This window comes from Monodelphis domestica, chromosome 1, assembly GCF_027887165.1.
Source record: "Monodelphis domestica isolate mMonDom1 chromosome 1, mMonDom1.pri, whole genome shotgun sequence".
NCBI classification, from domain to species: Eukaryota; Metazoa; Chordata; class Mammalia; order Didelphimorphia; family Didelphidae; genus Monodelphis; species Monodelphis domestica.
Window position 1 is genome coordinate 694,012,554 of NC_077227.1, and position 27,714 is coordinate 694,040,267.

Below are 27,714 nucleotides of genomic sequence, written 5' to 3' on the forward strand. Positions count from 1 at the left end.
GCTGACCCTTGTTAGGCTTATTACAGATGTTATTAAACTTTGTGTGTATATAATTTTTAATTTTTTATTATTATAAATAATGTTATAAAGATGAGATATTATTTATTGACAACAAGAGGAAAATGGACTTCCACCAAAGTATGAAGGACTTGGGCTAACTCTAAGGAAGGATTTACTAAGGGCCAAATTGAGAACCAAGAAGTCTTCCAGTCTTCCTTCTAAGGAAGTCCTTAACTAAAAACAAGAGAGATTTCTCTCCCATTTGGAATGGATTGCTCTTTTCAACCTAAATGACCTTGCAAGGTCCCTTCATGCCTTAAGAATCTGACTGGAAGCCACAGGGCAAAAGGGAAAAACAATTCATCTGGAGTCCCCTAGAAACCTGGGTTCAGATACCTCCTCTGATATTAGTGACGTGACTATGGGCAAATAACATAAGCTGTCTGAGCCTCAATTTTCCCACCTGTAAAGTGGTTAAAATAACATCCTTAGGGGCTAGCTAAGTGGCTTAGTGGATGAGAGCCAGACCTGAAAATTGGGAGGTCCTGGGTTCAAATCTAACCTCAGATACTTCTTAGCTGTGTGACCCTCCAATTGCCTTACTTAAAAAGATACTCAGAATTGATTTTAAAACGGAAGGTAAGGGTTTTTTAAATGAAAAAAAAAATAATGCCCTTATTGCCTCACAGGGTTTCTGTGAGATAATGTATGTGAAAGAAGCACTTTGTGACGTTAAAGCCCTCTATTATCTCAACTGTTATTATTGGGATTTGTGGGGAATGGAATGAAGAAAGAAGACTTTCAGGCCAGAAGGGAAAAATAGCCCATTAAGCAGACTGTTTTCAGTGACAATAAAAGAAGTTTTCAACTTCATCTATGGCCTCTTTTCAAAGCTCCCTGGTTATCTCAACTATATGTTGACATCTTCTACCACCAAAGGAGGAGACTGGAATTGTTGTGGGCGGAGTTTTCTAGTTTACTCAGAAGATCTTGCTGGCTCTGGTAATAAAAGGCAGACAAGAGCTGGATCTCCAACCAGTGTTTCCTTGGATGGACTCTACCACCCCTTTCCTGGAGCTCTACCAACATCAGCTGGAAACACTTGGTCAAATCCTGATTCAATCAGCAAGAAAATGTTGCTGCTAATATTGATAAGCCTGACCACCTGCTTCCCAGCTCTTCTGGGTAAGACACTTCCATACCTCCTACAGTCAGCTAGAGAAGAGGAAAGAGCAAGGTAGTTGTCCGTATTCAATGCCATCTTGGGCCTCTGGACCTCAGTTTCCTTATCTGCAAAACCAGGGACATAGGAGATAGTTTCTTTGTCCTCCAGCTGTGATAGTCTTCTCTAACATTCTAATGTTCTCTAATATTCTATGTTCTCAGCTTCTTCTAGCTCTAACATTTGTTTTCCTATCCTCCTTCCAGTTATAATTTTCTAATTCCAATTCTAATCTGCCCTTTCTAATTCTTGTGTTCTGTGTTCTAATGTCCCTTCCAGCTCTGATAATCTATTTTTAATACTCCTTCCAGCTCTGACATTCTTTGTTCTAATGTACCATTAGAATTCAAACACATTTTCTAATACTCCTTCTAGCTCTGACATTCTATGTTCTAATGTACCATTAGAACTCAACATTATATTTTTCTATTCTCCTTCCAGTTCTGACATTCTATGTTCTAATATGCTACTAGAATTCTCTCTCTTTTTTTTTTTTAATAAACCCTTACCTTCCATCTTGGAGTCAATACTGTGTATTGGCTCCGAGGCAGAAGAGGGGTAAGGGCTAGGCAATGGGGGTCAAGTGACTTGCCCAGGGTCACACAGCTGGGAAGTGTCTGAGGCCAGATTTGAACCTAGGACCTCCCATCTCTAGGCCTGGCTCTCAATCCACTGAGCTACCCAGCTGCCCCCACTACTAGAATTCTTAACATATTTTTCTAATCTCCTTCTAGCTCTGACATTCTATGTTCTAATCTACTACTAGAATTCTAATATATTTTTCTAATCTTCTTCTAGCTCTGACATTCTATGTTCTAATGTATTGTTAGAACTTAAATATGTTTTCTAATACTCCTTCCAGTTCTCAGATTCTATATTCTAATGTGCCATTAGAATTCAACATATTTTCTAATACTCCTTCCAGTTCTGACATTTTATGTTCTAATATACTACTAGAATTCTAATATATTTTTCTAATCTCCTTCCAGCTCTGACATTCTATGTTCTAATATGCTATTAGAACTCAACATTGTATTTTTCTAATCTTCTTCTAGCCCTCACATTTTATGTTCTAATGTACTGTTAGAACTCAAATATATTTTCTAATACTTCTTCCAGTTCTGACATTCTAAGTTCTAATTAGAACTTAAATATATTTTCTGATACTTCTTCTAGTTCTGACACTCTATGTTCTAATTAGTACTTAAATGTAATTTGTAATACTCCTTCCAGTTTTATCATTCTAAGTTCCAATTAGAACTTAAAAATATTTTCTAATACTTTTTCCAGTTCTGACGTTCTGTGTTCTAATGTACTATTAGAACTCTTAACATTATCTTTTCTAATATTCCTTCTGCCCCTGATAGCCTTTGTTTGGTGCCTTTTCCAACTCTGGAATTTTTCTATTCTAAGACCCTTTCTCACTCTAACATTCTGTCCTAATTTCCCTTCTGGATCTAAGAGTCTATTTTCTAGTACGCCTTCCAGTTGAAACCTTCTGTGTTTTAAATTCTCTCCCAGTTCTGCCCATGACTCTATAGCAGAAAAACACAACAAAACAAAACACACAGAAAGTGTGGCCTCACATTTAGCCTCAAGCTTCTGTGGATATTTGAGGGTGGTGCCCAGACAGCCAAGCAGGCCATCTGAGCACATCGGCCAAAGAGCAAAGCAACAAAGAAGTTAGGAAAGCCCTCCAGAGCAAGAGTGCCACTATTTATGGTCAGTCAAGTAGGTACAACTTGGCAGCTATGGGTACCAGCAAATGGAAGTCCAGGTCTGGAAGCCCCTGACAATTTAGCAAGAAACCTTCCAAGTTTTTTGTTGTGGTTGCTGTATGCTTGTTTCCACCAGTTAGAAGAAATGCAGAATTGACCATGAAAGACCATATTAGTTAGAGTTCTGTGTTTTCTGGAGAGGCTAATGTTTTAAATTGTTGGCCGCAGGTTAGGTCACTTAAAATCTACCAAACCCTTTTGTGTGAAGCCATCGACAAATTAGTTCTCTAAGAAGATCCTAAAATTTTGACTGAATTATCTAATATAAAAAATATCAAGAATTGTAGTAGCTGATGTTGCCAGTACTGTATGACTACGTGCCACTGTTGGTAACTCATTTGAACCCCTCAAAACCCCATGAGATAAAGAGTACAAGTATTCTTAACCCCACAGTAGGGGAAGCACACTCTCATAGGGGAATCAGGTTACTCCAGGTCATCAACCCATTTATGGAGAAAACCAAACCAGAAGAGAATGAGAAAGGAAAGGTCGTATTTCACTGTCTCTTGTGCCCTACATTCATTTGAACTGCTGACTCATTTGTATTTTGTCCTTCCTGGGTTTGGGGTCCTGGTAATTGTATCCCAGAGTTTTAAAGGACTTGTCCAAAGTCATCCAGGGAGCCATCTAGGATTCCAACTCAAGGCCCTTGGTTCCAAATCCAGGGAGTCTTAATATTTCAACATGATATATAGATATAGATATAGATCATAGGATATGTACTATAGAAAAGAGATTGAAGTATATAAAAAATGAATATACCAAACACAGAGCCTTGTGAGGCCCAGAATATTCCTAAGTATAGCCCAAACCAGATTAAAATGTAATTGGGAAATATTTAGCAAAATAGAAGTATAATGAAACCTAGATAATATTACATTTTATTTTGTTGACATTTTAGACATTTTTATTGAATGAAAATTTAAAAATGGAGTATTCATTTCAAACAGATGTTTATTTATAACATAACATGCAATATAATAACATAATGCATCTGATTTGTTATGAATGAATAATAAACATGCTTACCCAAGAGAAACAAATTCTCACATTAGTTATGTACAAAAATCTGTCTCATTCTTTATTATTCTTTTTTTTTAAAGCCTTACCTTCCATCTTAGAAACAATACTGTGTATTGGATCTAAGGCACAAGAGGGATAAGGGTTAAGCTCTGGGGATTAAATGATTTGCCCTGGGTTATACAGATAGCAAGTCTCTAAGTCCAGATTTGAACCTAGGACTTCCCATTTCTAGACCTCATTTTCTTTCAATCCACTGAATTACCTAGCTGCCCACTTCTCAATATTTTTTACTCTTACTTTCTGTCCTAGTAACAACTCTAAGACAGAAGGGCAAAGGCAAATGGAGTTAAGTGTCTTGCCCAGGGTCATATAGGTATATACATGTTTAAGGCCAAATTTGAACCCAGGTCCTTCTGACTCTAGGCCTGGTGCTCTATCCAGGCCTATCTATCTAACATTAAATTTTAAAGTTAAGCCAAAATGCAGTCCACAAGCATCCTTATGTACAGCTAAATGGTCTCTGTTTCTATTTGAGTTTGACACTTGACCTTGCTATTAAACACAGTGTTGAATTGCCTAGCTAGAAGGGATTTTAGATATACAAACCTGTACTGGCTCCCCTGCCATCCTGATAGTTTGTCCCATTCTCTCTCCTCCAAAAAAAGTTCCCCTTTTTCTATAATACTTGAATATTTTTACTTTTATTTATTTTATTTTGTTAAGATTTATTTATTTCATTTAGAATATTTTTCCATGGTTACATGATTCTTGTTCTTTCCCTCCCCCCTCCTGGAGCCAATGCAAAATTCCACTGGGTTTTACATGTGTCATTGATCAAGATCTATTTCCATATTATGGATATTTGCACGAGGGTGATGGTTTAGAGTCTACATTCCCAATCATATCCCCATTAACCCATGTGATCAAATACTTGAAGATTTAGAAGTCATTTTCCTTAGGTAGTAAAAGCATACTTATGGCCATTTTGCAGATGAACATTGAGACTAAAAGAGATAAAATTACTTATTCAGAGTCCCAAAGTCGATAGAGAGAGAGAATTAAAACACAGGCCATGGGATCAGAAGATTTCAGAGTTGGAAATGCCTAGTCTTAACTCCTTCATTTGATGGATAAAGGCATGGAGGCCCAGAGGGAGGCATTTGCTTATCTGAATATTGCTAGTAAGTAGCAGAGCAGAGACTAGAACCCACATCTACACGTCCAAGTCCAATACTTTCCTCTCCACTGTGGAGATGCAGTCCCCTTCCTCCCATGGGAAACCAGGGGAAATGAACATCACCAGAAGTTGGAACAACCAACTACTCCATCAGCTAGGGTAGTGGAGAAGATGGGGTCAATTGTGAGAGAAGTTGTAGTAATAGAAATGACAAGATTTGGCAACAGATTGTCTATATTTCTTGAGGGAGAGTGAATAGTGTAGATTTTAAAATTAATATTCAATAACTAAGTATTATATTTTAAAAGTTTTATTAATAACAACTAGACTAAAAGCTACCTAAACAACCCAGCCTGCTCACCAGAGAAGAGCAATTTGGGAGGAGTTACAGCAACCTTAAATACCAATCATCATGAGGACACAGAAAAAGGGAAAAGGATTCTGGGTAATACAGAAAAGAATTTTGGGTAACATAGTTTTTTAGGGGTTCAAGAATTTCCAACTATTTGGATTAGTCAAGGATTCCATCTAGGTTATGAACCAGGGAACCTAGAAGGGTTGCAGTACCCTCAATAGAAATAGACAAGTTGAATGGAGGGGATTTGCATGGGGATGGATAGAAGACAATGAGCTCTGTTTTAGAGATATTGAGCTTGAACTATTCATTTGACATGAACAATATCCATTGATGATTCAGGACAAAAGCTTGGGAAGAGACTGGGGCTGGGTATATAGATCTATGAGTCATCTGCTTAGAGATGATAATTATACCCATGGGTGAGATTACCAAAACAGTGTGCAGAGTTATCAAATTCTCAACCCCCTAGGGTTTATGGCCAGCAAAAGTCCCATGTACTGAATAAGATTAAAATGTAATTTGGGAAAAGTTTAGCAATATAAATAAAAATATACTGCATGGTAGATAATGGTAATATGTGATTCTCTTTTCTTTTTTTTAAACCCTTACCCTCCATCTTAGAATCAATACCGTGTATTGGTTCTAAGGCAGAAGAGTGTCAAGGGCTAGGCAATGAGGGTTAAGTGACTTGCCCAGGGTCACACAGCTAGAAAGTGTCTCAGGTCAAATTTGAACCCAGGACCTCCCATCTCTGGGCCTGGCTCTCAATCCACTGAACCACCCAGGTGCCCCCAATCTGTGATTATCTAAGTCAATATGCTGCCACAGAGATCAGTTTCTACTTGACTTTGACACTTTGGAGAAAAAAAGAACCTAGGGGACCTAGGACAGAGCCTTGGAACATACCTCCAGTGAGGAAGATATGATATGGATGGCAGGCTAAGGAAAGAGATCAAGGAATGATAAGACAAGTGTAAAAAGGACCAGGAGGGAACAAAATAACAATAGCAAATACTTATATAGCACTTTAGGATTTGCAAAGAACTTTACAAATAGTATTTCATTTTTATCATTGCAACAGCCTTTGGGAGGCAAGTCTCATTATTATACTCATTTTACTCACTTTACAGATGAAGAAACTGAGATTGAGAGGTGAGTGAATTGCCCAGGGTCAAATAGCTAGGCTAGATCTGAACGCAGGTTTTCCTGACTCCAAGTTCAGCATTCTAACCACTGGACCAGTGAGTAGTTTCATAAAAACACATAAAATAAAAACATCCAGGAGGAGAGAGGGATCAACTGTATCATGAAGCAGAGAGATCAAGAAGAATGAGAACTGAAAAGACACAGGACCTTACATTTGACTATTAAAAGTACTGATAACCTTGGAGGGAGCAGTTTCAATTGAGCCACGAAATTGGAAGCCAGACTACAAAGGGTTAAGAAGTTTCAATACCATACCAATGAAACTACCAAAGAATGACCAAAACGCATCTGGAGGAACAAAGGGTCAAGAATATCAAGGGAATTGATTAAAAAGAAAAATGGGGAGAAAGGGCACGTAGCAGAGCCAGATCTTAAACTATACCACAAAGCAGTAATTGTCAAAATAATTTGGAACTGAGCAGGAAATAGAGAAATTGATCTGTGAACAGCAAAAGAATACTAGTCTAGTTTTTTACAAACTCAAAGATTCCATCTCTCACTATTCAATGAAAACTGATGGGAAAATTGGAAAGCAATCTAGCAGAAATTAGGTATGGAACAACATCTCACATCATATACTAAAATAAACTTGAAATGGGTACAAGATTGAGTTTTCAAGGTTGATTGTGATAAACAAATTAGAGGATCCAGGAAGAAATTCCCTATTAAATCTGTGGATAGGGGAAGAGTTTATGACAATGAAAAAGTGTTTGTATAAATAAAACCAATTCAGCTAAAATTAGAAGAAAAGCAAGAGGGGGCAGCTGGGTGGCTCAGTGGATTGAGATCAAGGCCTAGAGACAGGAAGTCCAAGGTTTAAATTTGGCCTCAGTCACTTCCTAGCTGTGTGATTCTGGCCTAGTCACTTAACTCCCATTGCCTAGTCCTTACTGCTCTTCTGCCTTGGAACAATACACAGTATTATTTCTAAGACAGAAGGTAAGGAAGAAGCAGAAGAAAGAAAGAAAGAAAGAAAGAAAGAAAGAAAGAAAGAAAGAAAGAAAGAAAGAAAGAAAGAAAGAAAGAAAGAAAGAAAGAAAGAAAGAAAGAAAGAAAGAAAGAAAGAAAGAAAGAAAGAAAGAAAGAAAGAAAGAAAGAAAGAAAGAAAGAAAGAAAGAAAGAAAGAAAGAAAGAAAGAAAGAAAGAAAGAAAGAAAGAAAGAAAGAAAGAAAGAAAGAAAGAAAGAAATGGAGGAGATGAAGAGACAGCTAGGTGGCTCAATAGATAGAGAAGAAAGACCATGTCTGGAGACAAAGGAAATCCTGAGTTCAAACCTGGTCCCAGATACTTCCTAGTTGTGTAACCTTGGGCAAGTCACTCAACCCCTATTGCCTAGTCTTTATTTTTCTTCTGCCTTGGCACCAATACTTAGTACTGATTCTAAGATGGATGGTAAAGAGTTTGCTTTAATTTAAAAGAAAAAAAAAGAATGAGGGAGATGAGGATGTTTGAAGGTAATAGGGAAGGAAGGATTAGGGACTAAAGATTGGGGTTACTAATTGAGGGGACAATCGGCTATGGAAAATGGAAGGGGAAAAGTTCAAGGTCACGAATACAAGATATGGTCTTGCCAAAAAGGGAAGAGGTATGTGAGAGCCTAAATTTTCAGTGTAAGTACTTAATACCTCAGAAACTGACAAGTGCTAAAAATCAGGACTTGATTTATTTTTCTGTTGATTGTCTAGACTTAAGAAAGAGATGGATAAAATGTTAAGAATGCAGATTGAACTTAAACGTCTGTGATAGATACTTACTATCCCCATTCCCCACCCCAGCCCCAGGAACTAGTTGTTAAAAAAAGTTTACCAAAAAGTCCCTGGAGAAGGGCCAGTTCTTTGCCAAAAAGATAGAAGAAAAGAAAGAGTGGGGCATGATGCTAAGGAGTCCTGAGATGGAGAAAAGAGAGGAAGAGGGAGCTCAAGAGAATTGACTAATTTTTTTTTTCAGTAAAGTCAGAGGCAGAATCCTCAGGTGAGAGGATGGAGAGAGGGTGAGGTATGAGTGGTTTGAGCTATGGAACAGCTTCTGTGGGGAGTGGGATAGGGCATCAATTGTGGAGGAATAAAAGGATGGCAATTGAGATTGGATAATAGGAATTTGTAGAGTGCCCAGTCAGCTTACTTGTGTGACTTCCTCCCATTCCATCAGTAGTACATGAGTAAGAGAAGAGGATGGTGGCAGTAATCCACGGACTGGAATTGGCAAGGGAGTTGGGGACAAAGAAAAGAGGGCAGTGTGGAGTTGAATTAATTAACTATAGGATCTAATTTGAGAGTGTAGGATCATAAAATTAGAGCAAGGATGATGGCCTGAGAAAGTGCTGATTAATGGAGAGACTGGAAGAGGAGAGAATGATGAAGGAGGGGGAAAGCATAAGGATGGATGGAATCATGGGTTTTTGAATCAAAATTTTTGATCATGGAAAGTGGAGCATTTGTGAATAATGGTGATATCTAGGGTGAGGCCTAAGTTTCCATCTGGAGGAGTAGGTATTGGGATTTGAGAAGCCCTAAAGTTAGGGTGTTTGAGGAAGGAAGGAAGGAAGGAAGGAAGGAAGGAAGGAAGGAAGGAAGGAAGGAAGGAAGGAAGGAAGGAAGGAAGGAAGGAAGGAAGGAAGGAAGTCTCTCCCCACTCCAATTCATGTTCCACTGAGCTTTTTCATTGCTTTGCCAACCTGATAAATTCAATGGAACCTCAGAAAAAATTGAGGAAGCAGTAATATAAATTATAAGGGCAAGAGTTAGGGAGAAGAGTAAGATCATGAACTAAAAACTGAAATCCTCCCAGAAGGAGAGAGAATGACCTAGAGGCCAATAGACAATAATCACCATAGTCTCTATCTTGGAAAAATTTTTAATAGAGTACACTTCAGAGGAGTAGAGGGTGCTTAATAAGAACAACAAAGGAAGAGTCTGAAAGTAGTCATAGAGATCCAGGAACATTCTGATTTTCTCTCCAGAATCTGCATGAAGGGGCAGAGAAGATTACTATAAAAGAAGGGATAGTCAGTGTGACAGAGAATAGCCTTGGATACAGTCATCTGAGAGATGCCAGGTCTCTGTGAGTGCAGATAGATGGAAGGATTATGAGAAGAAGAAGAGGTCTGTCATGAAGGGAAAAGTTTTCATTATAGAACAGGCATTCCAGAGTGTCTAGTAGAAGGAGTAGGCAGAGTTGAGAAGGCTCATGGGAGGTATAGGGCTAAAGAGGATGGAGGTTGTGAGTCATTCATTCCTAGGCAGCCAACAAAGAAGTAACAATATCAGGAGAGAGGAGTAACCAGTGGTGAGAGTTTGGAAGTCATCAGTGCAACAGTGGGTGGCAGATGAACTAGAACATTCCCACCCTCCATTGCTCCAGTCACTAGGTGGGGCCTTGGTCCCTCGGAGAAGGCTGGGGATGGTGGGTTACCATATTGAGGAGAGTTGGGTCTTGCTGCTTGCTCTTCCTTGATGATCTTGATTACTTTGAAAAATGGGGATAAAATAATACCTATGGTATTACTTACTTCACAGGGTTGTTATAATGTTAGTTGTTTTTAAGCCACTGACCAAAGTGATCTCATAGGATTTCAAGTTGGAAGGGGCCAGGCAATGGTGATACAGAGAAAGGAGGGCTGTCCATGGTGTCAGAGGGCTTGGGTTCAGATAGCACCTCTAGTGTTTATTATTTGGGTTACATAGCTACCTTGGGTCTCAGTTTTCATACCCAGAAAATGTGCCCAGGACATTGACCTGTATATTGTGGTCACTCAGGAAATGTCTATTATCATAAAAGGGGAAATAACCCATTCAGTGTCCCATCCCCTGATCTGGGCTTAGTTTATAGAAAGTGGGGATCACTCCTGAGAAAGGTAGGTCTAGGAGGAGAGCATCATGGGGACTGGGCACTCCTTGGACAGCCAAGAATGACCCAAAGAGTCTGGGGCAAGGAGGAGCATTATGCTTTAGCATGCATTGGCCATCATAACTGACATTTATAAAGTACTTTAAGGTTTGTGAATTGGTCTACATTTAAACCTTACAACAGCTCTGTGAGATATTGCCATTCCTGTTTTACAGAGAAGGAAACTGTGGCTCAGAGAAGTCAAGAAATTTGCCCATGAGTCTAAATGCAGACCAAAACATATTACATTGCACTTTCTTTGACATCTCTTCCACAAAATATGAAAAAAATATTTTACAGGATTGCACATGTAAAATCTTTATCAGATTACTTGTCTCAGTGAGATGGGAAGTGGGGGTGGAAAAGTAGGAGGCAACTAATTTTTTTTTAAATTAATGTTAAAAATGATTTTTACATGTAATTGGGGAAAACAGAATATTATTTTTAAAACTTTTAAAATATATATTAAGGAAATACTAAAGGAGGAAGGGGGGATTTTTGCCCATGGTCCCATTACTAATAAACTCCAGAAGTGGACTTTGAACCAGGAATCTCTGATTTCAAGTCCTTGATTCAAGGTGCTACGTGAGAAGGAATGGAGGCTTCTCAAAGTCAGCCCAGCCTATTTCACAATTTGGCTAAGGGGTAGAGAGCGCGTATGTATGGGGGTGTGTACACACATGCAAACGCTTCCTAAAGCAACAGAGACAATATTCCAGGACATTTTACACTGAACAACTCTAGCATCCGAATGTTTCTGAGTTGCCTGTTTATAGATCACAGGGTCAAAAGTAAAGGTGGCTGTCGTTGATTGTTGTTAATGGCAGGGATCATTTTGTGACCCTAACTGGGGTTTTCTTGACAAAGATACTGAAGTGGTTTGCCATTTCCTTCTCCAGCTCTTTTTTGTTGTTGTTGTTTAACCCTGACCTTCCATCTTAGAATCAAAACTGTGCTGGGGGGTGGGGGAGAGGGCAGCAGAGGTGGCTCAGGGGATTGAGAGCCAGGCTTAGAAATGAAAGGTCCTGGATTCAAAATTGGCCTCACCACCTGGATCTTCTCCCAAGATCAGCTGGTAACTGAATTTTCTCTAATACTTCTGGGCTGGGCTGAGAAAGAATCCTGGGTCCTAGGATGATCAGAGAAGGTTTCCCTACAAGAGAGCAGCCTTGAGGATTTGAGGAGGATGGATAGTGAACGAAACTAAATTCATTCTGCAGTGAGCTTTTCCACAGGTATTCTTTATCCCCCAAGCACTTGAGTCCCTTTTCTACACACTTCCTAGGTGTGTGACCCTGAGCAGGTCAATTAACCCCCATTTTCTAACCCTTACTGGTCTTCTTTCTTGGAACCAATATACAGTATTGATTCTAAGAGACAAGGTGAGGACTTAAATTTTTAAAAAATCAATACATGAACTTGCTCAGCTAGGCGGTGTCTGAGGCCAAATTTGAACTCAGGACCACACTCTCTAGGCCTGGCTCCCAATTCACTAAGCCATTTAGCTTCCCTCTCTCCAATTCATTTTACAGATGTGGAAACTAAGGCATAATGGATAAAGTGACTTGCTTGGGATCACAGCTAGTAAGTGTCTGAGTCCAGATTTGAATTCAGGAAGACTAGTCTTTGATTCCAAGCTTGGCACTGTACCTACTGTGTCACCTGGCTACCCCACCAAAAGTAACCGTAGAAATTATCAAATCCAACCCCTCATTTTATGTGTAGGAGATAACTGTGGCTCACAAGGGATGGGGAAGTGATTTGACCAGAATCACAAAAATAAAAATAATTCAAACTTCTAGAGAGCACTTTAATGTTTTCAAAGTGTTTAAGGAACCTATGATGTAGGATAATTGTTTCCACTTTACCACTGGGGAAATCAAGGCTCAGAGAGGGAAACTTGCCCACGATCAAACAGCTAGTACTTGTCTGAAGCAGAATTTGAACTTAGTCTCTTGATTACAAGCTCAGTCATTCAAGTACACTCCAGTATACTTCCTCTCCTTCTAAACTGCTCTCCTTGACTCCCTAGGGAACTCAGGCCGACCTGTGGCAGTCACGAAGTATGGTATCCTCCAGGGAAAGCAGAGCCACGTGGGAAAAACGATCATCAATGTTTACCTGGGGGTTCCTTTTGCCAAACCCCCTTTGGGAAAACTGAGATTTGCTCCCCCAGAGCCTCCTGAATCTTGGGATGACTTAAGATATGCAACCAGCTTCCCTCCTGCGTGAGATTCTCAACTTTAGCTTTCAGGGGTGTTGAGGGGTGAGAATGAACTAGGGGAGACCACCTGGCTCTATCCCCCACTTTCAAGCAGAGCTGCAGCTAACCAGGGGGGAATTTAGCTAATTAAGGAAGCTCCCTAATGGCCTGGGCCATGTTTCCTTAACCATACAGATCTTCTCTCCAGAACAGCTCATAATTGAGTTTTCTAATACTTCTGGGCTGGCACTGGGCTGGGCTGGGCTGAGAAAGAATCCTGGGTCCTAGGATGATCAGAGAAGGTTTCCCTGCAAGAGAGGAGCCTTGAGGATCTGAGGAGGGTGGGTAGTGATTTTTGTTCTGCAGAGGGCTTTTCCACAGGTATTCTTTGTCCCCCAAGCACTTGAGTCCCTTTTCTCCTTTTCAGGTGCCTCCAACCGTCCTGGGGCCAAATCACAAACCTGTACTTTTCAAACCAAAAACCCCATGTCCTCCTGAGATTCCAGGAAGATTGCCTGTATCTGAACATATACACACCAGCCAATGCCCAGAAGGAAAAACTTCGGTTACCGGTGAGTCACCTTTCGCCCCTACTTCTTGGCTCTTCCCAACTTAGACATCTCCTTCAACAAAAATAGTAGTCTGATGACCTAGAAAGATTCCTAGACTTGGAGTCAGGGAGACCTGAATTCAGATCCTGCCTCCAATATTTCCTAGCTGGCTGACCCTGGACGAGTCACTTAACCTTAACCCTGGGAGGAAGGTACTATTTTTATTCTGATCTTACAGTTGAGGAAACTGAGGCCAACAGAGGTTAAGTGACTTGCTCAGAGTCACCCAACCAGTAAGTGTCTGAGACAGGTTTTGAACTTTCTAATGATTCCAAAAACATATTCTATCTACTGCACCACCTAGCTGTCTAGCTAACTCTTCTCTCTCTCTCTCTCTCTCTCTCTCTCTCTCTCTCTCTCTCTCTCTCTCTCTCTCTCTCTCTCTCTCTCTCTCCTTTTTAAAGAAATTTATTTATTTATTTTGATTTTTATAATATTTTTCCATGTTTCCATGACTCATTTTCTTTCCTTCCCCCCTTCCAGATCCGACAAGCCATTCCACTGGGTTGTACAAATGTTATCACTTGATCCCTATTTCCATATTACTCACTTTTGCAACTAACCCTCCTCTTGAGGAGAAGGGGATGATGGGGGCAAATAAGGCTGCTTCCTGAAAGATTTCAGCTGCCATTCTTCAAACACAGATCATAAAACATTCCAGATTAAAGGGATTTCCCAACCTAGTATTTTTGAAACAGGGTTAGATTTCAAACTTTCTAGGACACAGAATTTCAAACCTCTAAGAAATCCTGGAACCTAGAAAGTTTGAAATCTAATCCAATCTGGAAGGAAAATGACCTTGAGTAAGAAGTCATTTCCTCTCCCTAGGCCTCAGTTTTCTCATCTGCAGAATGTGCCTAGTACATTGGCCCCAGGTACAATAAACATTCAGGAAGTGCCTGTGGTTTTTACTAGAAGTGAGGAAGTAACCCGTTAAGTGCCAAAACTGCCAGTTCACTATCACTGACAGTGATGATAAAAAATTAATCTAATCCTCTTAATTATTCATTTAATTAATTTAATTCATTTTAAAAAGTGAAAAATCAAAGTGCCCTCTTCCCCAGCTAGCCCCAACTCAGCCTGCCACTCTTATTGGCTCAGGACTATCAAAGTCCTTAATTCACGTGCCACCAGACTCGTGCCAGTCTCCAGCTCATCTCCTGCTGGTCAAATCTTTCATCTCCCTTGAATGAAGAGAATTCTTTTCCGCATCTTCTCCCTGGTTGTAAGCTTGACATCGATTACACGCAGGGCTTAGCATTTCTGCAGGCTAGTATGATTTTATTGCAGGTTAATAGAATTGAAATTAAATACAGCAGAGGAAAAACAGAGAAGCTACCACCCCGAGCTAACCAGAAGAGGGAATAGCAATCATGTCAGCCATGGAAGAAGTCCCCAAGTGGTCAGTCCTATGCTGGTCAGGCTCTCACAGATCCCCCCAGCTCTCCCTGTATCACAGCACCAGCTCATTACAGTTCTTCTTAAGGGCTCTCTCAGAGCTTCCATCTAAGCCATGGCTCCCTTCTACCCCTTCTCTGCAGTCTACTCTTCCTGCTTGGGAATCAAGGCCACCTATATTGGATCCAATACATCCCCCTCCAGGCTGTGAAGTCCAAAAGACCAACCATTGCCTGGGTTCTACATGCGGCATAAGTGACTGGGGAACCCTTTGAATTAGTCCATCAATGTATATACTCAATTCATTCAACCAGCCCTCAATAGGAGTCTGTGCTAGAAAGTGGGGGAAAGGGGCAACTGGGTGGTTCAATGGATTGAAAGCCAGGTCTAGAGATGGGAGGTTCTAGGTTCAAATCTGGTCTCAGACGCTTCCCAGCTAGGTGACCCTGGGCAAGTAACTTAACCCCATTACCCATCTCTTATTGCTTTTCTGCCTTGGGACCTATACACAGTATTAATTCTTTTTTTTTTTATCTTTATTAACTTTAATTTTTCCAACCAAGAATATAAACAGAGAAGGTCCAATGGAATACCAATGAAACAGAAAAAAACCCTTTATTTCTATTAAAACTAACATCACTCATTAAGTTGCAGTTTGGCAAATTGGAGCTAGACAGTATTAATTCTAAGATGGAAGAAGATAAGGGGTTTTTTAACATTTAAAAACACAAAAATAAAAAGTGGAGATATGAAAAAAAAAAACCTAAGCAGATTCTGTCCTTAAGAAGTTTACTGGCAGCTAATTAAAAAAAGCAATGAGCTGGGACCCCATTTTTAACAGCTATTCTCACCAAGAGTGTTATGAAGTTTCCAATCATGCAATCACCAGCTCCAAAAAATAAAACTGATGGCAATTGATCCTCAAAGGCAATGGATAGATAGCCAGTAGGTATTAGGAGTCTACGGCTGATTACATGGAATGATATAGGTATGAGAGGTGTTAGAAAAGGTATTATCAAAATTCAGTCATTTTCAGTCATATCTGACTCTTCATGACCCCATTTGGGGTTTTCTTGGCAAAGACACTCTAGTAGTTTGCTATTTCCTTCTACAGTTCATTTTACAGATGAGGAAACTGAGGCAAACCACATTAAGTGACTTGCCTAGGGTCACATAGCTTGGAAGTGTCTGAGGCCAGATTTGAACTCAGGAAGATGAGTCTTCCTGACTGCACATCTGGCACTCTACCCACTATGCCACCTAGCTATCCTCATCAAAAGCAGGTATGAAAAGTTCATGGGCCAGTCACAAAACAAGATCAAGGGATTGTACGATCGTCTAAAGATGAAAAAAAAAATCTAAGGAAAGCTCCACCTGATCGGCTATATCTTCAGTGAAGGATTTGTGGAAGGACATGAATAAATAAAATAGAATAAAAGAGCATGGACGGATTAGGAACTAAACCAGGGTAGAGAGTGGGATTCTCTGATAAGATGATGGCTCCACTAGAGAACTGTAGTAGAAGAGGTAATAATAATAGCTTATATTTATATAATGCCTTAAGGTTTATAAAGATCTTTACAAAAACCTTGCCTTATCCTCACAACAACCCTTTGAGGTAAATATTAGCATCCCCATTTTACAGATGAGGAAATAGACAAATGGAAGTGAAATGATTTGTTTAGGATCATACAACTATTAAGTGTCTCAAGCTAGATTTGAACTTTGGTATTCTCTACTCAAGGTCTAGTGTTCTATTCATTGTGCCACTTAGCTGGCTCCATGGTATTGCTTTGGTACTTTAATGGGATTCACAGATGTAGATACTCCCTCAACAGTATAGACCGAAAGCCATATGGTCAGTATGGCAGAACATCTGGGTAGGTAGAGGCAACTGTATGCTTGGCTTTCTGTAGGTGATGGTTTGGTTTCCTGGTGGTGCCTTCGTGGTGGGATCAGCTTCCACCTATGATGGCTCTGTGCTATCTGCCCTTGAAGACGTGGTGGTGGTTTCCATCCAGCATCGACTTGGCATACTGGGCTTCCTCAGGTAAGAATTGGGAGGAATCCATAGAAGGGGGCTGGAAAAGGGGGGGGGTGTCCAACAGAGATGGGCAGCCTAGGACTAAGGGTGGGGCCATGTGGTACATAGTGATTTGAAAATGGGGTCAAGTGGGGGTGGGACCACGCGGGCCAGCAGAGCTGGAGGACGGTGGCAAAGTTGTACTGGAGGCAGAGGCTTGTCTCCACACTTTGAGTGGATTTTGACTCTCAGCACAGGGGATACCCATGCCCGAGGGAACTGGGGACTACTGGACCAGTTAGCAGCTCTACGTTGGGTGCAAGAGAATATCGCAGTTTTTGGCGGGGACCCCAGCTCTGTGACCCTGTTTGGCCAGTCCTCAGGAGCCATATCTATTTCAGGGCTGGTGAGTGGGGTGATGGGAAATAGGCCACAGGAGGGGGATAAGGAGGTTAAGCATTATTTCTAGCTCTTGTGCCCAGTGTGATATAGTGGAAAGCTCGTTGGTTTGGGAATTGGAGTTTGGGAGTCAAATTCTGCCTTTGATACCTACTCTCTGTGTATCTTTGGGCAAGTCACATAAACTTCTTGGGTCTCACTCTACTGAATTTATAAAAGGAGATAGCTGGACTAGAACTCAGTGGTCCTTTCAAAAATAAATTTATGATTTATAGTAGAGGCAGATTGGTCAGGTGGTCCAGTGATTCCCCTCCTGTCTAGTTGTTGTAATTACAGATGGTAAGAGGAAGGCAGCAGACAATAAAATATCAGGGTCTTCAACAAAGTTCAAAGATGTATCTATACTCTTAACCTTTTTTAAGTTGTGAAGTTCTTAAGAACTGGAGTGAATACCTATTGGCAAGCCAAAAAATTGACCTCACTCCTTTAAAAAGCAAATAACTCTCTAGGAAATAGTTAAATCAAGAAAGAGTTCTGAGGAGTGTGAACTTTGGGAGTCAAGAAGAAAGTCATATATATATAAGAAGAACCCAGCGTCTGAGAAGGAATCATTCCTCTCTTGGTAAAGGGAGGGGATTTCTTTCTTCTCCTCCCACTTTCCCTGGCAGGAAACATCCCAATCTGTAAGGAGCAAGTCCAGGAAGGACAGTGGAGCAACCTTCCCAGAAGAATAACAGTACTCAGAGGAAATGGTATGAGGACATTCTGAGAAGAGAAAGAACACCAAGGATCAATAGCATTAGCAGCATGAGTTGACTTGGCTAACATATGTTTCCCAAGTGGATGACTCTCTACTTTTATTCTATTAATGTACCCATTCTTCCCACTGAAGCTGTGTGTACTGGGTTTATGTGGAGATTATTTTGTAGCTACCTTTCTTACCATAATATCTAAGCAAAAGTCTTTGAAGTGAAACAAGTGTCTCTACTGGTTGACTATTAAAAGTAAGCACACCAATGGGGGCTCATGAGCTATAATTGTAAAAATGTAGGTCCATAGAGCACTTTGAATCTTGTAGTAGTCTCACACACACATCCATATACCCATCCATCCAGGAAACCTAACTTGTGAGTTCAAGTTGGGGGAAAGAAGTTGAGAAATGGCCCTACAATTTTATTATGTTTTTGCATATTGGTGGACATATGATCTATTTTCAAGCAGATCCTTCTGAACACTGGCAAGCATTTATAAAGATGGGCCTTATTGGACTAGGCCAGTGCAAAGATATAAGGTGACATAGAAAAAGAGGCTTGCCCACAGATATACCTTCCTATGACTATCTCCATATGAATATTCATGCCCACTGCCATGCCTCCACAAATGCTTCCGTAGAAATGGTATCTTCAGCCTTCTGATATCACTCTGTCATCATGCAACCTCTCAGCTCCTACCTACAATATTTAGCTAGAAAGGACCATAGAGGTCTAACTCCCTAACTTTATAGCCGAGAGTTCAGAGAAGTTGTTACTTGAAGTCATAGAACAGAACAGAACCTGGATGTTCTGACTCCAAATTCGGTGATCTTTCTACAATAACATCTCCATCTGTTGCCTTCTCCTTCTGGGTTTCTCTAGATTCTGTCTCCTTTGTCCAAGGGCCTCTTCCACCGGGCCATCTCTCAGAGTGGAACAGCCCTCATAAAGATCTTCATCTCTTATGAACCCCTGAAGATTGCCAAGGTCAGTGCACTAAATCAAAACCCTGAGAGTGACCAATAAGGACTACCCTTCCCCCTAAAGGAGAGTGCCATTGTTAAGGCCCACAGACATGCTTAGTAACTTTTATAGAACCCCAAGTGTAGAAAAAGAATCAGGCTAAGAACCTTGGTCCTTCTGCCAAGATGTACTACTTTCATTTAATTCAACAAACATTTTTAAATCATATTTTTCAACATTTATTTTTTCTTCCTTACATCTCTCCATGAAAAAAGAAAAATAGCATTTTTGTATAGTTGAGCAAAACAAATGTCCATATTTAACAAGTCCAAAAAATGTGTAGCAAATATCTTTATGTGCCAACTATCTGTTCCTAGGTATAACTAGGATTTTTTTTCCATCTGGGACAAGACTAGGAGGAAAGAAGAGGTTGTGGAACTTATCACCTCACAGTGTAGTCATAAGATAGATATGGAGAAGAATAAAGGAAATTCATCTTAGGAAATATTTTCTTCATTGCTAAAGGACTGATGCTTTGGGGCAGGGGAAAAGGTGCCTAGAATAAGATCAACATGAATCTGGGTAAAAAAGGACCATACCTGAGATATGATAGTGTGGTGATGGTGAGCCTTTTAGAGACAGAGTGCCTCATCTGTACCCTCATACTATATGTGAGCTGCTCCCTTATCCCAGACAGGGAAGGGAGGAAGTGCTCCCATTAGGCTGCTGGGCAGAGGGGTGGGTGATGTGAAAAAAATGTCCTCAGGCACTGTAGAGAGGGGGAAAGGAGCAGCATCCCACACACACATGCTATCAGTTGAGCAACATGGACCTAGGGAAAAGGAAGAACAGCCCTACATGTCGATACTTGTCATCTTCTATAATTGAGCACCTTTTTAAATTTTCTCCATCCTTAACTAAGATGGGGTAACCAGGGCTTTGTCCCACCCAAGCCTAAACTTTGACATTATGTGAGGTCCTATACTCAGCACTGGGGATACAAAGATGAAAAATTAAAATTACTACCCTCAAAAAGCTTAATTAAAATGTAAAAGGAGAAATACAGTGTGTATAAAAATAATTATACAGGGGACAGCTGGATAGTTCAGTGGATTGAGAGCCAGGCCTCGAGATCGGAGGTCCTAGGTTCAAATCTGGCCTCAGACACTTCCCAGCTGTGTGATCCTGGGCAAGTCACTTGACCCCCATTGCCTAGCCCTTACTACTCTTCTGCCTTGGAACCAATACACAATATTTATTCCAAGATAGAAGGTAAGGGTTTTTTAAATAAATAAATAAATAATTATACAAAGTTGAATGGTGTCAAGCTCAAAGTAACATCCAGGCAAAGCACCCTGGGAAAATGGGGGAAAAGGATATTTTCTAATAAGGCTTCATGGAGAAGTTGTTACATACAGATGATGGGATGGGATGGGATTTTAACTGAGTCAAAGAAGTTTGGAATCTGGATAATTAGGGGATGATGATACCATCAATAGAAGTAGGGGAATAAAGAATGAGGGGTTGAATGAGGAAGGTGATTAGTTCTATTTTGGACTTATTGAATAGATGATGATGCCTCTAGAACATTTTTCTGCCCCTAGACTGGTTTGAATCTCAACAATCCAATAGTTTGGGAGTTCCTCCCAGCCCTCTGGTGATTAACTCCTAATTCCCTAGACAGCCAAACCCAGAGCTACTTTGGGCTGCTAGAGACATTTCCACTTAAATGTTGTCATTAACAATCTAAATAGCTCACATTTTCAGCTCACTGAAATCTGGTGAGGCAGGTATTATGAGTATTCATATCCTGACTTCACAGATGAAGAAACAGACGGAGAAGTTTGGTAACTAGTTTGTCACACAAATACAACAAATATTTAGCCATATGTTTACCAGTGGGAGAGACACAAAGTATAGATAAGAGATGTTCCCTACCCAAAAGTGTATCAAGGGCAAGAAGCTAATGTAGGTTTCCTGACTATGTAATATTCTTTCCATTGCATCTTACTTCCTTTCATTAGAGAGCAAGAACCTGGCTTCATAAAAGGGATCCTGGCTCTGTATAGGATAAGAGGGTGGAGAGTGGACTGATTCAGGGCTTCAACCTCACATCAGCTAAATTTGGGGCTATATGTCCCAAAGGACTGGGATGTAGGGAATAATGAATCTGTTCCATAGATTAAAGGTCACTCCTGCTCCAGGAAGACAGCTATCCTTTAGGGATTCTTTAGCGGCCATAGAAATTGAGTTCATAGCCCAAGCAGGTACCCTAGCAGGAAGCAATGGAACCAGGGAGACCCAGGAGAAGGTTGATGAAACCAGGGGCAAATATTAACTTCTTGCTCTCTCCACCTATAGAAAATTGCTAAAGTGGCCAAATGTGAAACCAACAGTACCCAGGCCCTGGTTCAGTGCCTCAGGTCAAAGCCAGAGAGAGAGATCCTGAGAGTGTCTAATGAAATGGTAGGTTTTCTTTTTTTTCCCTTTTAAACATTATTTTATTTGGTCATTTTCAAACATTATTCATTGGGAAAAAAAAGGATCATTTTCTTTTCCTTCCCCCCTCCCGCCACCCCTCCTATAGCCGACGCACGATTCCACTGGGTATCACATGTGTCCTTGATCCGAACTCATTTCCATGTTGTTGGTATTTGCATTAGGGTGTTCATTTAGAATCTTTCCTCAGTCATATCCCCTCAACCCCTGTAGTCAAGCAGTTACCTTTCCTCAGTGTTTTTACTCCCACAGTTTGTCCTCTGTGGATAGTGTTTTTTCTCATAGATCCCTGCAGATTGTTCAGGGACATTGCATTGACACTAATGGAGAAGTCCATTACATTCGATTATACCACAGTGTATTAGTCTCTGTTTACAATGTTCTCCTGGTTCTGCTCCTCTCACTCTGCATCACTTCTTGGAGGTTGTTCCAGTCTCCATGGAATTCCTCCACTTTATTATTCCTTTGAGCACAATAGTATTCCATCACCAACATATACCACAATTTGCTCAGCCATTCCCCAATTGAAGGGCATCCCCTCATTTTCCAATTTTTTGCCACCACAAAGAGCGCAGCTATGAATATTTTTGTACATGTCTTTTTCCTTATTATCTCTTTGGGGTACAAACCCAAGCAGTGCTATGGCTGGATCAAAGGGCAGACAGTCTTTTATCACCCTTTGGGCATAGTTCCAAATTGCCCTCCAGAATGGCTGGATCAATTCACAACTTCACCAGCAATGAATTAGTGTCCCCACTTTGCCACATCCCCTCCAGCATTCATTACTTTCCTTTGCTGTCATGTTGGCCAATCTGCTAGGTGTGAGGTGATACCTCAGAGTTGTTTTGATTTGCATCTCTCTGATTATAAGAGATTTAGAACACTTTTTCATGTGCTTATTAATAGTTTTGATTTCTTTAACTGAAAACTGCCTATTCATATCCCTTGCCCATTTGTCAATTAGAGAATGGCTTGATTTTTTGTACAACTGGTTTAGCTCTTTGTAAATTTGAGCAATTAAACTTTTATGAGAGGTTTTTGTTATGAAGATTGGTTCCCAGTTTATTTCCCTTCTGATTTTAGTTACATTGGTTTTGTTTGTACAAAAGCTTTTTAATTTGATGTAGTCAAAATTATTCATTTTACATTTTGTGACTCTTACTAAGTCTTGCTTGGTTTTAAAGTCTTTCCCTTCCCAAAGGTCTGACATGTATACTATTCGGTGTTCACCTAATTTACTTATAGTTTCCTTCTTTATGTTCAAGTCATTCACCCATTCTGAGTTTATCTTGGTGTAGGGTGTGAGGTGTTGATCCAAACCTAATCTCTCCCACACTGTTTTCCAATTTTCCCAGCAGTTTTAGGTTTTCTTAGAAAGGAAAGGAAAATAATTTATCTAGTTTAGCAAGGGCTGATTCTGAATGGATGTCCCAGCCTTAGTCATGGGACTCACAAAGATATGACCTAAGCCTGGTCCCCTTCCTATTGGCTGGCATACAAGATTTGCCAACTCATTGGGAGTTTCCTGGCATCCCCAATGGATCCATGGTTCCTGGGACATCGTCTTCATCCCCTTTCCCCAAAAAGACCTCCTAGTAGACCATAGATTTAGAACATTTTATTTAATAAACACTTACTGTGTGTCAGGTACTATATACCCTGGGGATAAAGAGATATTCCCTGCCTTCAAGAAAAGGACAGCTAAGGACCCTAAGGGTCAGAGGACTTGATGGAGGAGACCTAAGTAGCAAACACAGTCTCTGTCCCTCTCCATCTGTCTGTTTCTCTCTCTCCTCCTGTATCTGTTTTTCTGTATCTGATCTCTATCTGACTCTGTCACTCTGTCTCTGTTTCTGCTTCTCTGTCTCTGCTTCTCTCCTCCTGTATCTCTCTGTTTTTCTGCCTCTGATCTCTGACTCTGTCACTCTGTCTCTGTCCCTCTCTATCTGTCTCTCTCTGTTTCTGTCTCTCTCTGTGTCTCTGCTTCTCTCTCTCCTCCTGTATCTCTGTTTTTCTGTCTCTGATCTCTGTCTGACTGTCACTCTGTCTCTGTCCCTCTCTATCTGTTTCTCTCTGTCTCTCCTCTGACTCTGTCTCTCTCTTCTCTTTCTCATTGCTCTGAAATTAGCCACCCCCAATCCTATATTCCCCTTCTCCCAGTACTCATATTACCCACAATTCATCCAGAGTAAATGAATCAGACTCAAACCTGTGCCATAACAGTTTAAGATTGAAGACTGGAAGTAATGAAGGAAGTTCTCCTCTTTTCCTTGGCTCCCTCCCTCCTTTTCACCAGGTTGGGCTGGGCATTCTCCCTTAAATCTCCCATCTGAACCATCCTGCTTTTTTGTCTCAGTCTAGTCCCCAAACCTGTTCATAACTCTCCTTGACCTTGTCTTCTCTTCACCCACAGAAGTTCTTCGAACTGCACCACAGCACTAACTCTCTGGAGGTACGTCGCTGTGACTTCTAAACCTTAAGGTGACTCCTGAGTTTGCCCAAGTTGTATGAGGCAGAGGCCAGATGCAAAAAGTATTCCTTTGCAGAGATTCCTAGGTAGGCCTGAGAGAGAGAGAGAGAGAGTTCAGTCCAGATCATTGGTGTGGCTCTTAGAGGTTTTACCATCAAAAGGCTGCTGTCTTGACTAAAGTATGTTTTCATGTCTGTGTCTATACATGTATTTTTTGCTATTTGGTCATTTCAGTTTTATCTAACTCTTTGTGACTCCATTTGGGGTTTTCTTGGTAAAAATAGTGGGATGATTTGCCATTTCCTTCTCTAGTGCATTTGACAGCTAAAGAAACTGAGGCAAAAAAAGGGTGAAGTGACTTGCCCAGTTAGTGTCTAAGACCAGATTTGAACTCAGGTTGTCTTGTCTCTGGATCTGGTGCTCTATCTGCTGCACCTCCTAGCTGCCCTTATATGTGTGTACACACACACATAATAAACACATACACACTTGTCTTCACACATGTATACATACATATATGCACGTGTATCTATACATATAGATGTGTATAGATATACATGTGTATGTATGTGGCACGTGTACATACACATATATCCTATATATGTTTATGTATATATGCATAGTAATTCTGGTATAATAAATGTGTGTATATATTTATATAATTTTATGTATGTTCATAGCTGTGTGTATGTATATACATATGGTGAGATACATATAAAATATATTTATTCATGCATGTTCACATATATACACATTTGTGTGTACACGTGTCTATATGTGTACATACACATAAACTCTGTGTGTATGCATGTAACAAGGGTGGATTGACTTACCCAGGGCTAGTCCTTGAAGGCTGCACAGATATTCCCTGCCTGGTCCCAGTCCCAGCGATTATATATGTAGAACCCTGGAATAAACCCATTTCTGGTCATGTATTCCTGAGGAGTCATTACTGTGGGATGATGGAAAGTCTACACATTGACTGCAGAGTTGGAAGACATGATGACGGGGTTGGGCATGCAAAATGAGTGACTGGGATCTACAGCTACTTCCACAGCCATTGACCATTGTCGCTGTTGAGGGCCACTGGTACTATGTCCATTCAATTTTATCCAGTGATGGAACCTCTGATGGGATGGCTGGTGGTACCCAATTCACCAGGTCACCTAGAAATTTCCATTGTAGATTACTGATTCCCCTAAGATTAGGAAAGAAGTAGATCAAGGGAGCAATGCGCTCCCAATGGGGGCCTGGGCTGCGGTTCCTTCTTGAGTCCTCGGGAGCAGAATGAAGTTGTCTTGTCAACCTCACAAAGGGAAAAGAGAACCATTTAAGGGGTGCTTCCCTTGCCCCTTTTCTATGCCCATTCAGTTCTGGCTCTGCAATCCCTGGATCATCCATTCTTCCAGTAGCTCCATAACTTTTGGTTACCTCATATTCCAGCCCCTCCATTGAATATGACTGGAAATTGGTGTACTCCCAAGCTTCTACATGGCTGTTTGGACCAAAACCAGGCAGGGAATACCTGCACATGCTTCGAGACTTCTCCAGACCTCCAGGGCAATCCACACACTCCCCTTGTCACTTTGGGCAAGTCGAGCGCCCTCTTGAGCTGTATTTCTTCTTCTGTCAAATGAGAGGAAGGTAGGACTAGACGAGGTGTTTCCAGCTATAGATCTCATTATCTTACGTTGGCTGCTTCAGGCAGGAGTAGAGATGTTGGGGATGGTGGGATACAGAGAATCTCCCAGAAGGCCTTTCGTCACCCACGTGCTAGCTAGAGCAAGCTGTGCCCACCAGGGGGCACTAGTGGACTGCAAACTGAGTGGCCAACCCTATTGATTCTGATCAGAAGGACTTGGGGAAATAGGAGCTGCGCTTTATCTCTACCTTTGCCAAGGACTAAACTTGAGTTGTCTCCTAGACCATCTGGTTTGTACCCGCCGTGGTGGATAATGTCGTTTTCACCGACAGCCCTGAAGTGCTTCTGGCTCAAGGGAATTTCCAACAGGTCCCCTACCTCCTGGGTGTGAACAGGCTCGAGTTCAACTGGCTTCTCCCTTATGTAAGAGTCGGGAGAGGGGACCCAGAGGGAGGGGGAGGGAGAAGGGAAGGAGGCTCTAAGCCTTCACCATTGAGTCTACTTCTGACACCTCATAACCCACAGTGGGATTAGTAAGAAAACAGAGATAGAGATGGAGTTCCCTCCAACCTCACAAGCTAGCCAAGTCCAAAGTTGCTGAAGGCACCTTGGTCTAGTGGAAATCAGACTGGACTGTCGGGAAATCTGAGTTTCAGGCCCCCATCTGCTTCTTACTAAATGTGTGGCCTTGGATGAGTTATTTCCTGCCTCTGAACCTCACTTCTCTCGTGTATACGCTGAGAAGGGTAACCTCCAAGATCTCTCCCAGTTCTCACCTTCTTTGTCTAAATCTAGCTCTGATATTTTATATTTTAAGAGAGGTCTCCCGTGTCTCTGGCATTCTGTATTCTAAGATCCCTTGCCTTCAAGCATTCTGAAGTCTAAGATCATTTGCATCTCTGGCATGCTATCTTCGAAGGTCCCCTGCGTCTCTAACATTCTAAGATCTCTTGAATCTTTAACATGCTATATTTGAAGGTATGTCTCTGACATGCTGTGTTCTAAGCTCCCTTGCCTCTCTGGCACACTATATTCTAAGGTCCCTGGTATCTCTGACATTCTATGTTCTAAGGCCCCCTTGGCTTCTGACACTCTGTGTTCTAAGATTCCTTACATCTCTGACATGCTTTGTTCTAAGATTCCTTGTGTCTCTAACATGCTGCATTCTAAAGATCCTTGCATCTCTGACATTCTGTGTTCTAAGCTCCCTTGCCTCTCTGAATTTCCCTATTTTAAGATCCCCTGTGTTTCTGACATTTTTTGTTCTAAGGCCCCGTGCATCTCTAAGAAGCTGTGTTCTAAGATCCGTTGCATCTATGACATTCTGTGTTCTAAGCTCCCTTGCCTCTCTGAATTTCCCTATTTTAAGATCCCCTGTGTTTCTGACATTTTTTGTTCTAAGGCCCCGTGCATCTCTAAGAAGCTGTGTTCTAAGATCCGTTGCATCTATGACATGCTATATTCTGTCTTAGAATCAATATTATATATTGGTTCCAAGGCTGAAGATCAGTAAGGACTAAGCAATGAGGATTAAGTGACTTTCCTAGGGTCACATAGCTAGGAAGTGTCTGAAGTCATATTTGAACCCAGGACCCCTTTCAATCCACTGAGCCACCTAGCAGCACCTTCAACTGTTAAAGTTTCAATGGGAAACACTTTACACTTCTGAAATTGGCAAATGTTACAATTTAGAGTTTGATGGTTTATTCCATTGGTTGTCCAGATTTGTGAGTGATGAGGAAAATATTAACAATGCAGATTAAACTTAAAGTGTGATGCATGTACCTTTTTTCCCTTCTTTTTCTGAAGAGTTGGTTGTTAAATATTTACCAAAACATCTATATAGGGCAAGGGGTGTGTGAGTGTATGTGTGTGTGTGTGTGTGTGTGTGTGTGTGTATATGTGTGTGTTTGGAGGTGGAGTGAACATTGACTGTGTTACTTACTACTGGTGTGATCTTAGATAAATCATTGCCTTCTTGGACTTCTTTCCTGTTTCTCTAAAATGAAAGAGTCAGACTACATGGTCTTATCCTATCACTAGAAATGATCCCTAAAACCTCTCCCAGGTCTGTTCTAAAACACAGAAAACTTAGAGTCCCATAG

At 40.9% G+C, this 27,714-nt stretch overlaps 1 protein-coding gene across 1 annotated transcript in view; it reads left to right on the plus strand.

The window, feature by feature from the left end:
- Positions 1 to 844: 844 nt before the first annotated feature.
- The window catches only part of CES4A (carboxylesterase 4A), a 39,847-nt gene continuing 12,977 nt past the window's right edge, over positions 845 to 27,714 (plus strand). Inside the window, exons 1-9 of the mRNA XM_007477111.2 lie at positions 845 to 1,185; positions 12,682 to 12,877; positions 13,280 to 13,424; positions 16,778 to 16,911; positions 17,137 to 17,290; positions 18,918 to 19,022; positions 21,360 to 21,464; positions 23,911 to 23,949; positions 25,892 to 26,032. Coding sequence (XP_007477173.2) covers positions 915 to 1,185; positions 12,682 to 12,877; positions 13,280 to 13,424; positions 16,778 to 16,911; positions 17,137 to 17,290; positions 18,918 to 19,022; positions 21,360 to 21,464; positions 23,911 to 23,949; positions 25,892 to 26,032 — 1,290 coding nt within the window. The 5' untranslated portion in view covers positions 845 to 914. The remainder of the gene's footprint in view (positions 1,186 to 12,681; positions 12,878 to 13,279; positions 13,425 to 16,777; positions 16,912 to 17,136; positions 17,291 to 18,917; positions 19,023 to 21,359; positions 21,465 to 23,910; positions 23,950 to 25,891; positions 26,033 to 27,714) is intronic.